The 17,272-nt window shown below is 39.5% G+C and overlaps 1 protein-coding gene across 1 annotated transcript in view; it reads left to right on the top strand.

Annotated features, from left to right (window-relative positions):
* LOC121399044 (agouti-signaling protein-like) overlaps positions 1-5,154 on the top strand; it is a 70,946-nt gene extending 65,792 nt beyond the window's left edge. Inside the window, exons 2-4 of the mRNA XM_041578837.1 lie at positions 3,351-3,502; positions 3,582-3,643; positions 4,711-5,154. Coding sequence (XP_041434771.1) covers positions 3,361-3,502; positions 3,582-3,643; positions 4,711-4,881 — 375 coding nt within the window. The 5' untranslated portion in view covers positions 3,351-3,360 and the 3' untranslated portion in view covers positions 4,882-5,154. The remainder of the gene's footprint in view (positions 1-3,350; positions 3,503-3,581; positions 3,644-4,710) is intronic.
* The last annotated feature ends 12,118 nt before the right edge of the window (positions 5,155-17,272 follow it).

The raw sequence follows: 17,272 nt of genomic DNA, 5'->3' as shown, positions 1-17,272 counted from the left end.
TGTTTTACAAAATTTGGCAGGTTATGAAAATTTGAACACATTTCTTGCCATTTTTGCAAAACAGTTTTGCTAATGAAGCTGAAATTGCCCTTTAAGCTGTGTCTCCCCTAGAGACCTGGTTATCTTAAATTGTTAAAATTGTTTCTTTGCTTATCTTAAATTGTTACAAATGTATTGTAGTGGAGTTGCATATTGTTCTGGGCCAAAAAGCCTCTTATTTTTATTAAGTTTCAGAAACTTTGTATCTTTTTCTGGTGTAAGCGCAGGACATCAATGAGAAACTCAGGCGTTCAATAGAATCAAAATTGTCTTGTAGAACCAACTAGAATTAGAACCACTCTCAAATATATATACTGGAAACTTTTAATAATTGTTGCTCAAACTGTTTTAACTTTTGCACAATGTTTTTCCTACCTAGGGGAAATATAGAAACAAACTTTCAGTAGCAATTCATCTTGCCTTAAAGGGGTTGTTCACTTTTAAAGAACTTTTAGTATGATGTAGATTGTAGAGAGTGATATTCTGAGACAATTCGAATTGGTTTTCATTTTTTATTATTTGTGGTTTCTGAGTTATTTCACTTTTTATCCAGCAGCACTCTAATTTGCATTTTTAGCAATCTGGTTCTTAGGGTTCAAATTACCCTAGCAGGCATGCATTGATTTGAATAAGAGACTGGAATATGAATAAGAGAGGGCATGAATAGAAAGATTAGTAATAAAAAGTAGCAATAACAATACATTTGTAGCCTTACATAAAATTTATTTTTAGATGGAATCAGTGACCCCGATCTGAAAGATGGAAAGAGGCAAATAATTCAAAAACTATAAATAATGAAGACCAATTGAAAAGTTGCTTAGAATTGGCTATACTATAACATACTAAAAGTTAACTTAAAGGTGATTCACCCCTTTAGGAATATAATTTATTTGCTACCCTTGGTAAATGTCTTCTAACATTATCCTGGGTTAACACTGTTACATTCTGTCTTAGAGTCTATGGAAGTATGGTAATCTTATATTTTATTGACAGTCAAGGCACATTCCACTTAGAATATTCTTTTTTTATACATAATGCTCATGGGTCAAAAAAGCTAAATTTTCCAACATTGCTTGATATAATAGTTTATCCTTCATAGAAACAATAAGCGTTTGCACGACTCACTCGCCTTCTCCTTTCTGATTTGTGGACCTCTGTAGTGTTTAGCAGATAATATAAGCCATATGGAAGTCCATTCTAGGTTGAAAGATGTTGGGGCAGAAATTGCTTCACTTTAAGTTAATTAGTCCCCTAATTAAAATTATTAAAAACAGAGCCTTCCAGCAGTGCCACTGCTATGTTAAAGCGCTCAATAAAGCCATTTATTTGATACTAACAAGCCAGACTCCGATAATGCTTTGAACAGCGCTATACAGCGATGACAGAGAGTGTGTGAGTAGAAGCCGGCTGGAAGGAGCCGATTCATCGCGAGAGCAGCAGTTCAGCAGGAGCTGGCGTGCAAGGGTAGAGCTCCGCCATTAGCCACATCGTATTTCTTCGTTTGCTCCTACAGAGACAATGGTATGAGGATGATTTGGGCACACTGCCCCAAGACAGAGAATACTGTATCGGCTTAGTTAAAATCAAAAGTTACATTTGAACCTTGGCAGTAACCCATAGATGCCTACATGTAACATAGCTCCCCCTGCCTGCTTTCTCTTGTATCAAGCACTGTCTATGCAGGCAGATCTTGATTCATGGTGCATTGCACATGTCTCTGAACCCCTAATGTCATGTTTTACATAAATCCATTTATTTGTATGTATGTATGTATGTATGTATGTGCACTAACAGAAGAAAGGAAAGTAGTGGTGTTCTATTCTGATTATATAGCAAAACTTATGGAATATAGCATATAAGCAAAATGAACTTATTTGTTGTGGTGACCGTTCTGACAAAGCTATGGTGCAAAAAAACTGCACTGAAGTGTAGCCATTGACTGTCATGACCAATATTGATTAACTGACTGAAATGACAGTACTTCCTGTAAAATGACTCAATATAGTTCCTACTTTGTGCATTGTTCCCCATATCCTTATCTATTAATGCATGCAGTCTTCTAAGTTCTTACCATTTACTGTCACTGGAATGGTTTGGTAATGGTAATTCCCTTGATCTGTACTCCCATGACTATATATTCCCCAATGGGCTTGGTATGTGGCATGTCATTAGGGGTACATACCTGGGTGTGGTGCTTCAGAGTCTGTGTAGGCTGCTGTGGTGCTTCCACCATTTCAGGTTTAACAAAGGCCACAGCCTGGGGTGGATGTGATGCTGATCCCCTAGGTGGTTGTGGGCATTCGGCCTGTAAATTGGAGCTGGAGCCACACCTACAGCAGGTTTTAGTTCTGTGATGCAATTTCTGGGGTGGCATTCTGTTAGATGATTGAGAGGAAGCAAGTAGGTATTGGTGATCAATCCCACACCCACACTTGAGGGACACACTGCTCTAGAAATGGCTCCATTAAGCACAGCTGACAAAGTTCCTAAGGAGTTTGCACCACACCAGTTCACTGGTCAAAGATGTGACGTAACTGGATGGCAAAGACCCAATGGATATCTATGGGCTCCTTGGGTAAAGCTTTAAAGGCCTGGTGGTACTTCTCTTTTAACCTCCTCATTGTCAGTCCGCTGAGCGTAAGTCAATTATTTGTATACATCACTGGCCTTGCTGGTTAACTTGCCTGCTAGGATTTTTGGCCACTCTGCCTGTGGAACGTTGTTATCTTCACAAATTATTTTGAAAGTTTTCAGGTAGGAATCAATGCCCTCCTGTCTGTCATCCAATGTGGGGAAGGTAGCATGCTTTAATTTCACTACTGGTTTAGAGAACTCTGATCTCTGGATTGGTCCTGAAGAATCCAATGCAGGTGATTGGCCTTGTCCCCAGGACCTCCGGAGAAGCCAATTCAAAGACCCTCAAGTGTTCTGCAGCAGAAATACAGGGCCCCAACTCCACTGATTATATACTTTGGGGTGTTTCATATTCCTGGCAGGTCTGCTCATCCCCTGAGACCCTGAATGAGGTGGGTGTTAACAATTTGAGTCCCTAACTGAAAAGCAGAACCTAATGGAGAAGCTGCTGTTTCTTCCTCGTCCTTATGGAATGATAATCCATAACAATAGAAGAAGTCTGTAGCAGTCCAGCTCTCTGGGCATTAGATGTAGCAATCCCAGCCTCATTCTCTCCCTGTAAATGTAACTCCTGATAAATACCTGATCTCTGCAGGGTAGGTAAGTCCTCTGGATGTATGTCCAGAATTATCCCACCGCTGTCACCATTGTGACCGTCTTTTCTACATGTCTTGCAGATTTCCAGATATGAAGGGGATTTTGTTCTTCCTCTTAACTAGTCTCTTGGTGCTAGTCCATTCGCACATCATTCTGGAAGAAAAGAAATATGGGTCCAACAGTGGAAGTGTAATCAGGTTTTCAGAGCTGCTCCCGCCTATCTCTATTGTGGGTAAGTTCAGCCTTCCAAAATGGCAGCTAACTGAGCAGCCACAGCCTATAACAATGAATTCCACTCTGAATTCCCACAGATTTGACCAAGACATCAAGAAGAGTAAGCAGAGTGGATGCTGAAAAAAATAAATTGGCAAAGGTAATAAATCTGTGTGTGCGTTGCATTGTAGCATCCTGGTCTCCCTAAAAAGTCCCTTAATGCTTATGTTATATCCTATCTGGTATGAAAAAGGCTTGTATGTTCCATTCTAAGACTATCAAGGCTATTTATTAAATTCAGAATGCTAAAAACTGTAAAATCCGAATTTTTAGAGAAAAAAAAATTATAATTTTCAAGATTTATTATACTCAGAGGATGGACAAAGTCTAAAGTCCGAAAATCCGGCATTTTAGACCTGCTGAGGTTGTATATAAGTCAATGGATCAATCCTATTTGGAAGTTTCTGTGGCCTGTGTCGTGGATTTAGCCCGACAATCTGACTCTTTCGGGCTTTTTGGGCAAAGATCCGAAGAAAGCTTGAAAAAAATCGAGCAATTTCTGAAAAGACTCTAATTTTTCATGAAAAAATTGTATTAACCGGATTTTCAACGATTTTGTCCCAGATCTTATTAAATTGTCTTTCTTTTTTAATAATAAATAAGGTCCAATCGTTGATTCTAGTTTGGTCTGACTTTTTTTATTTGGATTTTGATAAATAAGGCCCTATGCACTAAAGTATGACTATACATATAGTGTGAATTGCAAAAAACTTTTTGTACCTGATATGCATTCTTAATAAACCTGCCATATATCCTACATATGAAGACCCCACGGCCATTAAAGTCTGAACTGACTTCTAATAGTCTCAAATATTCACGTAATTGTGCATTAGTTTATTACAGGTGTTCCCACACTTTTCAAATGTAAAAAGTATTGGGGAGCCATGCAAGCATAAAAGTAGTTCCTGTGGGGTTGCCAGTAAACAGAACATGATAAAATTATCTTGTAATAATTAATAGAAATTCTGCCATAAAGCAAGACAGGGCTGCTGCTTGTGAGCAAAATGAATGACAAATCCATTTCATTGTTTCTCTACACAAATATGATGACTGTATTTAAATAACAGTTCATAAATGTTGATATTGTTTTGGGTAAAAACTATTTTTAACAACAGTGGGCCATTAATTAGTTATTAACCCTATGGTTTTGTTTCACATTTTTTACAGAGGAAAGTTCCCCCAAAAAAGAAGCCAAGACCCCCTCCTCCACCGAATTGCGTTCCTCTTCTTTCAAGCTGCAAAGCTCCAGCCGCCCCATGCTGTTACCACTGTGCGATCTGCCACTGTCAACTCTTTCAGACAGTCTGCTATTATAAGATGGGCTACCCCAACTGCTAGAAGGAAACACCTTTAGGGTAGAGCAGCAGTACTGTAGCAGTTAAGTCACAGAAGCTACAAAAGCCAGATTATTCTGGAACTAAAGACTATACTTGGTATAATAAAGTATATGATATATATATATATATATATATATATATATATATATATATATATATATATATATATATATATATATATATATATGAAGCACCATCCGCCATCTTTAATTGACCTCTTTCCTAGTGGTGCCTTGAAATCCATATATGAATGATTTTCCAGTGAACGGCTAAGTGGCCATATTGTTGTGGTATAACTTCAGTGTGTTATGTGTCTTGTAATGTGACATAGACCCTTAAAGACACAGTAACAAAATATGTAAGTGTTTTAAAGTAAATAAAATATAATGTAGTATTGCGCTGCACTGATAAAACTGGTGTGTTTGCTTCAGAAACACTACTATAGTTTATATAAACAAGCTACTGTGTAGCAATGGGGCAGCCATTCAAAGCTGAAAAAAAGGAAAAGGCACAGGATACACAGTAGATAGCAGATAAGCTCTGTAGAACAAATACAAGATTCCTCTGCACTCAACCCATTATCAATATATTTAAGACAGAGACATTTTGTGCATACTGCTACTGAAAAATGCCTTACCCTTTAAACAAAACAGGGATTGTTTGTCCATATATTGCAATATATTTAAGCTGGCCAACTACGTCAAAGTCATCCCATATCTGGCCAGTCCTATGCTCAATTTTCATCTGATTCATTAAGAATTCTATGGTTTAATTATACATTTTATAAAAGGGACGAATACGTTTTACCTGCAACTTACTAGCTGCTTTCAAAGTAAAACTCCCAAACTTGGCTGCCCTTTTATTAGACACCAGTGGGATCACCTGACTATAGTTGGAGAGGGTGGGAGCTACAACATGGAGCTGGTCACTGCTCCTGTAGAACTATAACAAACAAGGGAAAGTTGTGCTCACCACTAGTTTTTAAAATCATTAGGCGGGGGTGCAATGAGGGTGTGACCACAAAATACATATAGACAAATACAAGATTCCTCTGCACTCAACCCATTATCAATATATTTAAGACAGAGACATTTTGTGCATACTGCTACTGAAAAATGCCTTACCCTTTAAACAAAACAGGGATTGTTTGTCCATATATTGCAATATATTTAAGCTGGCCAACTACGTCAAAGTCATCCCATATCTGGCCAGTCCTATGCTCAATTTTCATCTGATTCATTAAGAATTCTATGGTTTAATTATACATTTTATAAAAGGGACGAATACGTTTTACCTGCAACTTGTAGCTCCCACCCTCTCCAACTATAGTCAGGTGATCCCACTGGTGTCTAATAAAAGGGCAGCCAAGTTTGGGAGTTTTACTTTGAAAGCAGCTAGTAAGTTGCAGGTAAAACGTATTCGTCCCTTTTATAAAATGTATAATTAAACCATAGAATTCTTAATGAATCAGATGAAAATTGAGCATAGGACTGGCCAGATATGGGATGACTTTGACGTAGTTGGCCAGCTTAAATATATTGCAATATATGGACAAACAATCCCTGTTTTGTTTAAAGGGTAAGGCATTTTTCAGTAGCAGTATGCACAAAATGTCTCTGTCTTAAATATATTGATAATGGGTTGAGTGCAGAGGAATCTTGTATTTGACTATATGTATTTTGTGGTCACACCCTCATTGTACCCCCGCCTAATGATTTTAAAAACTAGTGGTGAGCACAACTTTCCCTTGTTTGTTAAAGCTCTGTAGAACATAATGGTATTATCTGTTGTCCACTATTTAACCTGTGCCATATAGCATTTTTTCAATTTCCACCATTGCTACACAGCGGCTTATTTGTATGAACAATAGTAGTGTTTCTGTAGCAAACACACCAGTATTACCAGTGCAGGGCAACACTAAATTAGATTTTATTTACTTTAAAACAATTATTATTTTTTGGTGTTACTGTTCCTTTAACATAACATGGAAGCATCTTATAAAAGCACAGATGTCAGTTGAAAATACACTTTATTAATAAGGTAGACTTTTTCTTTAAAGCTAAAATGAACCCTGTTTTTGTTTGTTTCTGTTATTTATAAGGGCATAGCTTGCTGTGTGCCCAGACCACCCCTTCTCTGAATAATTTGTGCTTAAACCTTCCATTAGGAGCTGACATTTTGCTTGGATGAGCTAACAGATTCTCTATAGCAAAGGTACCCTGTTTAAATAAATAAAATAAAATTCTGCCTAATATACAGCATAAAATAAAAACTGGAGATTTTCCTGTAGTGTAAGATGTTGCGAATGCAATAGGGGTGACTGATCTTTGGAGAGTGCCAGCTGGGTGGGGGCCTTTGCATTTGGCACAGTAGGGTGCGGGTGGTTTGGGTTATGGACCAAACAATGGGAGAGGGGGCAGAGGGGCAACAGGCAGGGTGCCAGGCCTAGGGTGCCAATACTACTTGGGTTGGCTCTGATACTAACTAAATTAACATAAATCAATATTGGTGGCAGAACTATTCTATTTGATTTATTTTATGTTTAAATGTGTTTTTAGCAGACCAAAGTTGAGGTGATCCAAATTTGAGAAAAACGTATTATTTGAAAAACCCAGGCCCCAAGCTTTCCAGAGAACAGATCCTATACCTGTACAGCTATAGGATCCATTATCCGGAAACCCTTTATCCAGAAACCACCAAATTACAGAAAGACCATTTCCCATAGAAAAATGTATTAGGACCATAGAAAAATGTATTAGGACATGAAGACCTCCAAAAACACTGTATCCAAAGGGATGTGAGGCTCTCCAAAAATAAAGAAACAAATGTAAAAAGTAGAAAAATGTATTAGGACATGAAGACCTAATACATTTTTCAACTTTTTACATTTGTTTCTTTATGTTTGGAGATCCTCACATCCCTTTGGATACAGTGTTTTTGGAGGTCTTCATGTCCTAATACATTTTTCTACTTTTTACATTTGTTTCTTTATTTTTGGAGATCCTCACATCCCTTTGGATACAGTGTTTTTGGAGGTCTTCATGTCCTAATACATTTTTCTACTTTTTACATTTGTTTCTTTATTTTTGGAGATCCTCACATCCCTTTGGATACAGTGTTTTTGGTCTTTGCACCTTGGGACTGAGGTGAACTGTGAGTGTATTCTCCTTTATTATTTCTACCATATTTTTTATTTTTATTTAATACTTATTTGTTGAGCGGTACCGATATTTGCTGTCATGTGGCAGTAGCACAAACCTAAGCGTTTTCACCATACCTTAAGTCTGCTAAGCTAAATCATAATATAATAAAAGCATAAACAGTGTTAACAGGGTATATTTTGTTTTTAAACTTCTTTTTCCTCTGTGAGTGAATTCCATTTTGAGCATATAAACCTGCCTTCTATTAAGACATTTTTCTTTTATGTGTTTTGTGTATTGACAATTAGAGGGTACCGTTATGTTGAGTAGTCGTTATAAAATAACATACAACTAAGTAGGTCATTGTTGTAGGCCCACACCCTTATTGCTCTGCATTTTCACTCATTAATAACCCAATGCTCAATAGTCTTGTGGACTTGTATATTTCACATCACTCTACAACATGTTGTTGGTGATATTTACCGTCTGTTAAAGCAGAACCTTAAATCGAGTTTGTGTTTTATATATGTGAATACTTCATTATTTGAGTCTGCCGCACTTAATGAGAAACTGCTGCCACACTTACCCTTTAGGAAAAGCTTTTTTTTTACTATTTACAATTAAACAGAAATATTTCCCCATATCCACAGAATTACAAAGGGCACTTAATTTAAGTGCAGCATAGGTTGGAAATGTATTTACTTCTGCTCTTTGTGCTCCTGCACTTGCATCAGTGATACTAAATTACCCCTCTAGGCATTTTGTAATATAAATTAATGAACTCCGAAGTTGGCCATACACCTGAATATCTTCCCCCCCCCCCCATTGGGTGAGCTGATCTGATTGTTTTTTTCCAAATTTAATAGTGCTGCTCCAGCAGAATTCTGCACTGCAATGCATTTCTCAAAAGAGCAAACAGATTTTTTATATTTAATTTTGAAATTTGACATGGAGCTAGACATATCGTCGGTTTCCCAGCTGCCCCCTGTCATGAGACTTATGCACATGATAGTAAAATCCACTCAATAGTAAAATCCATGTCAGACTGAGACACATTCAGTTACATTAAGTAAGAGAAACAGCAGCCTGCCAGAAAGCAGTTCCATCCTAAAGAGCTGGCCCTTTCTAAAAGCACATGGCCTGAGATGACTGCCTACAAACCAATATTACAACTATAAAAAAAAATACACATACTGGTTCAGGAATGCAATTTTATATTGCAGAGGGAATTATTTGCAGTGTAAACAGTGTAATTTAGAAATAAAAATGACATAATATAAATCATGAAAGAATCCCTTTAAGCCAATGAATAACCGACCTATAAAGAAGTATGCAAGGCAGCTGCTACATTGTTTCAAGAGACAGAACCAAATGTGCCAAAACCCAATCAAAATAGCTTAATAAGCACAGAACAACTTATATATAAATATATTTTGTTAAATTGCTTAGAATTTTCTTTCCTTAGGGAAAAAATATAATTATATTTCCTTTACTATTTCTCACACATACAGCATTTCAGTTTACATGTTAGCTCCCTTTTCAAATGATTAGATGGTTTGGCATTTTATTTTTCTTAATAGTATTTCATTGCATATTTTATTCCTTAACAGCAGAACAACCTTGAACTGTAGGGGGTTAAGCAACAAACATATGAATGTACCATAGAACTAGTAGCACAAGGGCAAAAGGATTGACAGGGCTGGAGCTAGGGGTTGGCAGAAAAATCACAAGCCTGGGGGGCATGTGTGGATATTGCAAAATGTTCTTTTCTGTAGGAACAGATTAAAATTTAGTACCAGTTTCCATTTAACATATGCATTAAAGGGACCTCATTATGTTTTCATTTATGTATAAATATTTTTATATCAGATACAATTTATAATAAATATTTTCATACATACAGTAAAGACTGAGCGTTGGTGTCTGCTTTATTTCAATTCCGTGCACTAGAATACCATGACACAAAAAGGCTTATTGCACAATTATAGGGCTTGAACACAATCTAGCCGTTATTTAGTGTTTAAATTATATTGCGTCTCTGCTTTAAGATGTACACACATACATGATTACACAACTGCACTCAAACTGACAAGATCTTGAGAGCCCAATAACATGGGATATTATGCTTGTCCAGGAGGTCATCCAAGCCACTCAAAGGCATTGATAAAGTCTGCCATCACCTGGCAGGTCATTCCACAACATTACTCCCCACAAGGTTAAAAGCTCAAGTCTAAAGGGGTGGCCTCTGGTTCTGTGTTTTCTAAGTAAAAAAAAAAAAATCCCTCCTCTATCTGTTTATAATGCCCTGTAATATACTTATAATAAGAAATCAAGTCCCCTTGCAAGTTTATCTGCACATCTCTGCACTCTCTCCAGCTCATTAACATTCTGGTATCTGGGATCCAAAATTGCACTGCATACTCAAGGTGAGGCTTTACCATGGATGTATAAAGAGGCAACATAGCTTCCATTTGTAAAGTTAATACCCTTTTTTATGCAAGACAGAATTTTATTTGCTTTCATAGACTATTACTACCTAGAGTTGCATAGTCTGCTATCTACAAAAATCCCCAATTGTTGGGCTTTATATATAAGTATGGGGCAGGGTGCCATGAATTTTGTGCCCTTAAATGCAGGTCTGCTGGTTCTGAAATTGACCTGCGCTTTCCTAATAATCTACCTGCCTGAGATGCCATTAGGGGTGATCCGGGGATGGTATGTGGGTGTACCCTTAAACGCAATGAGCTACAGAATCCTGTACTAACTTCTATGGAGCGTTTGGCAGGTGGCATGTACATGGCTGCCATGAGCCCAAGTGTAGAAACCATTGCTCCTGGCACAGAAGGTAAGTCTATGGGCTGTAACGGGTTCAGTTTTGTACCTCTCAGTGCTCTAGTATTTGTACCTGAAGTAAGGCTGCCAGATTTGCCACTTTTTAAGCAGACCTCAACATTGAGATGGCATGTGGTGACATCAGGAGGCAGGGATTGGGCAGTTTTACAACTGTAAAACCTAGACAAACTGTCTGGTGACAACCCTATCTTGGAGTGGTGGTGAATGACAACTAAAAATTACTGTTTAAACTATTGCAGGGTTTTAAACATTTCACAAAATTAAAGTAAAAGGCAAGACTTTGCCACTGGAGAGTACCAATATACAAGAAGATGTCTTAACATCATTACAATAGTGCATTAGGGTCTGGGGAGGTATATTTTTCAGTGAAGGGGTGCACTGGCCCAGGGTCTGAGGTTAGCAATTACAAAAACTGGTGTCTAACAAATTGGCATCCCCTGTAATTAAGCCTTTCCTTTCCTTTCAGTTCACTTTGCAGTGAACAAACCCATTGCAGTGGTAAGAAAAATGTTGAGACATGGTCAGAAAATCATTCAAAACAAAGGATTGTACGATTTTCGGACCGTTTGTGGAGTGTCTCGACATTTTTCATATCTTTGCGTCTCTGGCCAGCTTATTCATAGGAACGTGTCCATATCAAGGAGCTGCTGCACTCCAAATATTTTCAACTAAAAGCCCCCCCAAAGCCGCCCCGGGCGGAGCGATCCTTCCATAGGCTACAGTCCTGTTTTCATTTGTAATTAACCTATGGAATCGCTGCCAGCCCAGCGTCACTGAAACAACACAGAAGATCATTTAGCAGCATCGGAGGGTCGGGTTAACAAAGGTTTGCGTGGCTGCGGGTGGCTTTTAGTTTACATTATTCGGCATGCAGCAGTTCCTACATATGGACATGTTCCTAGGATTTGTATAGGGACGTGTTGGTATCGCTTTAACAGTAAACTGCCTAGCATTAACAGAGCCATATTTACCATATAGGCACATTCAAGAACCATGCCTAGGGCAGCAGCTTTAGAGGGGCAGTCCACATGTGTCTATATGGTGAGTTAAAATGTGCTGAAAAACAAAATCTCCCCCATTGTGAAATTTTTGAGAAATAACATTATGATATTACTAATATTCTGTGAGGACTCACCCTGGTGGTCTAGGGGGTCCGCTGGGACACCCACAGCTGCTCCAGCAGGGATGCCCGCCTTGTGCTCCTGCTGCGTTGTCGGCTGCTTCATACTAGGGCGCATTCGTGCGCACTTCCTGGTTTTATAGGCTTTGACGCTGGTGTGATAACGTCATCCTGGCGCGTATTCCAACCCGGGCCTGTCTTGACCATTCTGATTGTACTCCCGAAATTGACCCTTGCCTGTCTGACTTTGCTTGAATTCTGCCCGCATCAACCCGGCCTGTTTGACTACACTTTACGTCTATTCCTTGATTTGTGACCTTCTGCCCAAAGACTTTTAACAATGGTGCCCCTCTGCTCATCCAGAACCCTTAGCTTGGCTCCTCTCTTATTAAGACCTGGCGGCATCCAATTAGCCGAGGACTCCTCCTGAGGTGAAAGGTGGCTGTTAAAGGCGGAAGCAAGAGCCGAGAACCATTGGTTCTGGATTCTGGTTGACGATCGTGACATATTCTAGTAACTACCAAAAAACTGTACTGATATAACTATAAATATCCCAAGGATATGTAACCTGTGCTCTACAACAAGTGTAGAACTATTCTTCCCAGCATCCCTTGGGTTTGCTGAGATTACTAGTCATTTCAAAGCCTGGATACAAAGATGATGGCCTGCCTCTGGTACATAAATAAAACTTCATAGTTATAGGAGTCCAAATAAGAGGGGATTAAAACAAATGCGTACAGCACATGAGGACAGAATGTGTGTGAATTTTGCAATCTTCCCCAAGAGGGTGACAGGCTGACATTGAGCAGATCTGATGCTACAGACAGACAAAGACAATAATCTGACATAAAGCAGAGCCAGTGAGCTCAGTAAAGGCTCTGAACTGCTATGCATGGACTTTATTAACAGCCTCAATCTCCTTTCCTTGCAACATGTGTCCTTAGTATGAAACATGCAGCACTTGATTTACGTAGTGATTATTGCCTTTTTATCTGGGTTTATTTTGAGCAGATATTTATACTGCGCCAACTCATTCTTTGTCAGTACATTTGGGAAGTTATAAATCTAGATAACACTAAGCCAAGTCGAGCTGATGTCACTGGACTCAAAGGCTTGCAGTCTATAGGCACACAACTAAAGCTGGGTAAATAAAAAACAAATGTTTAGCATCGTAGGTTTTATACTCAGTTCCAGGTGAGAAATGGTGGATACTTTTTATGAAATCTGGGTTTGATTAACCTTTTAGAGAGGAATTCAAGCAAAATCAAGAGAACTTGCACTGAAAATTCATACTGTTTATTCTTCTATATGCATATTTGGATATGCAGCATATGTGGGGTATGAGCAAGCTGTTTCCCCAGTCTAGTGAACTACGACATTGAAATCCACCCTTATTTCCAAAATTCAGGATTCTCACAGGTAAAACAGTACCTATGACATGAACCTACCTTCATGGATAGGTGGGTATGCTCAGCTGGTAGCCAGAAGTTCAGGTGCTGCCTACTCCTTGCTTTCACTGCAAAGACGTGTATGGAGTAATGAGGCAAACTACAAAGCTTATCATAAGCAGAATCTCATTATTTTCTTTTGTTCTTTTCCACTGAAAATTCTCAATAGGGCATTTACAAGAATTTGTCTCGCTAAACGGGCAATGTACCTTAAAGGGTGGTTCACCTTTAAGTATGTTATAGAATGGCTAATTCTAAGCAACTTTTCAATTGGTCTTCATTATTTATTTTTTATAGTTCTTTAATCGTGTGCCTTCTTCTTCAGACTCTACAGCTTTCAAAAGTGGGGGACTGACCCCATCTAAAAAAACAAATACTCTGTAGCAATGTTATCGTTACATTTTATTACTCATATTTTTACTCAGACCTTCCCTTAATTATATAAGAGTCTCTTAGTCAAATAAATGAATGGTTGCTGGGGTAATTTGGACCCCAGCAACCAGATTGCTGAAATTGCAAACTGGAGAGCTGCTGAATAAAAAGCTAAATAATAAAAAACACAAATAGTAAAAAATGAAAACCAATTGCAAATTGTCTCAGAATATCACTCTCTACAACATACTAAAAGTTAACTCAAAGGTGAACAACCCCTTCAATGGACTTCACAGTCTACAGTTCAGTATTTTCAGTTACATAGAATGGTTGTTTTCTCAGAGGTACAATATTCCTATACTTTAGGCAGCCTATCAATATAACCCCAGAGATGTCACACTGACAGCCCTTCTGTGGATGTTTTGGTCATGTCTCCCATTATGCCTTTAATACAATCACAGCTCAGTCTAGGGCTGCCTGTATCTGTGGTAATTAATGATGGCCATTGTTTTGAATGCAAATTATGAGGAGCAGGTGATGAGGTGAGGTCCAAAATGAGTGATTTGCAAAAAAAAAATGTGTCACTGGTTTTCACTTTAATTTAAACTGTTATATCTGTCACTTAGCCTGCTTGTAATGCCATTTAAATACCAGCTTTTCAGGTGGTATTTGAACATCTTTACAGCCACTTCCTTATTCCAGTCAGGAAGTGGCCTCACTTCCTGGATACCTCAATGTGCTGCAGCCCTAGCAACCAGTTGTTTGAATGAGAGACAGGAATATAAATAGGAGAGGCCTGAATACAAAGATAAATAATTAAAAGTAACAATAATAATAAAATTGTAACCTCACAAAGTGAGGGACACTGATCCTTAACAGACAAGTAGCCTTTTAAATTTCAAGCTCGAGAGAGACAGGAGAGGAAAGAAAATAAATAGAAAAGCTTATATACAAACTTATGTACATATATAAACATATAATATCAACAAATGAAAGTTTTAAAGTAATGAATAAATAATGTACTTTTGCCCTGCACTGGTAAAACTGGTGTGTTTGCTTCAGAAAGACAACTATAGTTTATATCAGGACAGTCCAACTAGCGGCCCACAACCCCCCCCCCCCGTGTAGCCCCCCACATGAAAGTCTGCCTGCTGTGTCTGCTTACCATGTGTAAGCTTTAAAGGGTATCACTGCCGAGATTAACTGGCCCCTGCGTTGTTTAGACCTCAAATTCAGACTATAGTCCCCTGTATTGTTCACACCTGTAACACCTCTATTGTTCAAACCCCGTAAACCTTGTACTGTTCACACCTGAGACTCAGACTGAAACTGCCCACATTGTTTACCTGTTCATGTACAAACTGCTGGAGGGGCACCAGCATTGTGCTAGTGTATGAACTGTTCATCTTAGAGTGGTCCTGATAGGTTTCCCTCCCTGTGTGCCATACTTTGCATGTCCTACAATGTCTGTGTGCCATACTCTGCCTGTGTGTGCCCCAATATTTCTGCCCCATGCTAACTGTGCTTACCATACTCTGCCTGTTATATGCTCCCTGTGTGTGCCATACTGCTTGCCCTATGCTCCGTGTGTGCCATACTTTGCCTGTCCTACTATCCCTGTGTGTGTCATTATTTGTCTGTCCCATGCTCCCTGTGTGTGCCACTCTGCCTGCCCTGTGCTCCCTGTGTGTGCCATACTCTGCCTGCCCCATGCTCCTTGGCTGTGCCATACTCTGCCCACCCTTTGCTCCATGTGTGTGCCATATTATGACCGCCCTATTCTTCTTGGGTGTGCCATACTCTGCCTGTCCTATTCTCATTGGGTGTGCCATACTCTGCCTTCCCTATGCTCCCTGTGTGTGCCCTGCTCTGTCTGTGGAACATAAGCCTGCTATTTATTCTGGGGGTTTGTTAACATTTTAAAATTATTGTTAGGGGTCCCTAAGGTATTTAATCATGTGCTGGGGGTGGGGTACTGTGTTATCCACAGGGGATGAGGAGGCATATGGATTCAACGGTATTTCTTAATATGACTTAACTTCTTTCACATATGTGTGATATCCCTGCAGTGAGCACCAACCACTTGGTTTTTTGGTGTGCTACCACAATTAATGTGGACATGGTCTTGTGGTAACATGGGTGTGGTTTAAAAACAGGGAGTGGTCAACACTGGCTTCTATTATCAACCCTCCACCATGTAGGCCAGAATAATTCCGTCCCTCGGTACGACAAATGTTGGGCAGCACTGGGTTAAATAAACAAGCTGCTGTTTAGCCATGAGGGCAGCCTGTAATAAATCCTTACCCTGTGCGGGGGGGACGCCCGCCACGCCGACTCCACTTTAATGCCGGATTTCTAGGGCGTGCACGGCCGAGCCTCAGGTGAATCAAAGGTGCAGGCGCACTGGCGCCAGCACGTGATGGTGCGAATTTTGAAAGGTTAAAAGCTCGTTCCAAATACTGTTCCTTGCCCGTGATAGGTTTATCCTGTGCTGCTCTTGAGCTTTTGCTATCTGTCCTGATCTGTTTTTTGATTCTGATTGATTCCTGTTGTGATCCCTGCCTGGCTTTGACGATTGTACATTCTGTATCCTGACCCTTGCCTGATTACCGACTCTGATTCTGTTTTACCCCGATTGACTTCCTGGTTTGACCCTTGCCTGCCTGACTACGCTATCTCTCTGCCTGCGTCGACCAGGTCTGATTTGACTGCTCTTTTGCCTGACGCCTTCGGCCTAAAAGACTCTAGCTAACAGTCGTTCCCCTTTGCCTATCCAGAACCTTTAGCCTTGCACCTCTCGTTTAAGTCCTGGTGGCATCCGAGTAGCTGAGAGCTCCTCCCGAGGCCAAAGGCGGTCACACTACAGGTGAAGCACAAACCGAGACCAGGGTGCTTGGCATTTGTTCAGGTGTTGGGTGCCGACTGTGACACAGCCATTCAAGCACAAAACAATTAGTAGATAACAGATAACCTATGTAGAATCCCATTGTATACTACAGGACTTATCTGTTAACAGCTGTGTTACCTGTGCCTTTTCTCCTTTTTCAGCTTTGAATGGCTGCCCCCACAGCTACACAGCAGCTGGTTTACATAAACTATAAATGTTGATGAATGTTATTTCATATGTTTGCATAGAGTAGTGAACTTATCTACAGTCTTTCTTTTTTCCAGAAACCAAAACATTACTGTCTCGATTTATGGCTGTATGTCACAGTGGTCAGTCATAGGTTATGTCTGAAACCCAGTGTATGCAGCAGCCCCATCCTGCTTTGTGGCAGAGAAGATTTTGTAGCAGTGGCTGATATTCTAGCTGTCCTTATAGTAGAGCATTTGGTCACAGTGGTTTTAGGTCCCATGTAAAAATCCATGAAAGCAGAAGCATATGTAATACAGGTATGGGGATCAGTTATCCGGAAACTCATTATCCAAAAAGCTCTGAATTATGGAAGGGCCGTCTCC

This window comes from Xenopus laevis, chromosome 9_10S, assembly GCF_017654675.1.
Source record: "Xenopus laevis strain J_2021 chromosome 9_10S, Xenopus_laevis_v10.1, whole genome shotgun sequence".
NCBI classification, from domain to species: Eukaryota; Metazoa; Chordata; class Amphibia; order Anura; family Pipidae; genus Xenopus; species Xenopus laevis.
Note: the sequence above shows the minus strand (reverse complement) of the source record. Positions and strands in the feature narration are given on the sequence as shown.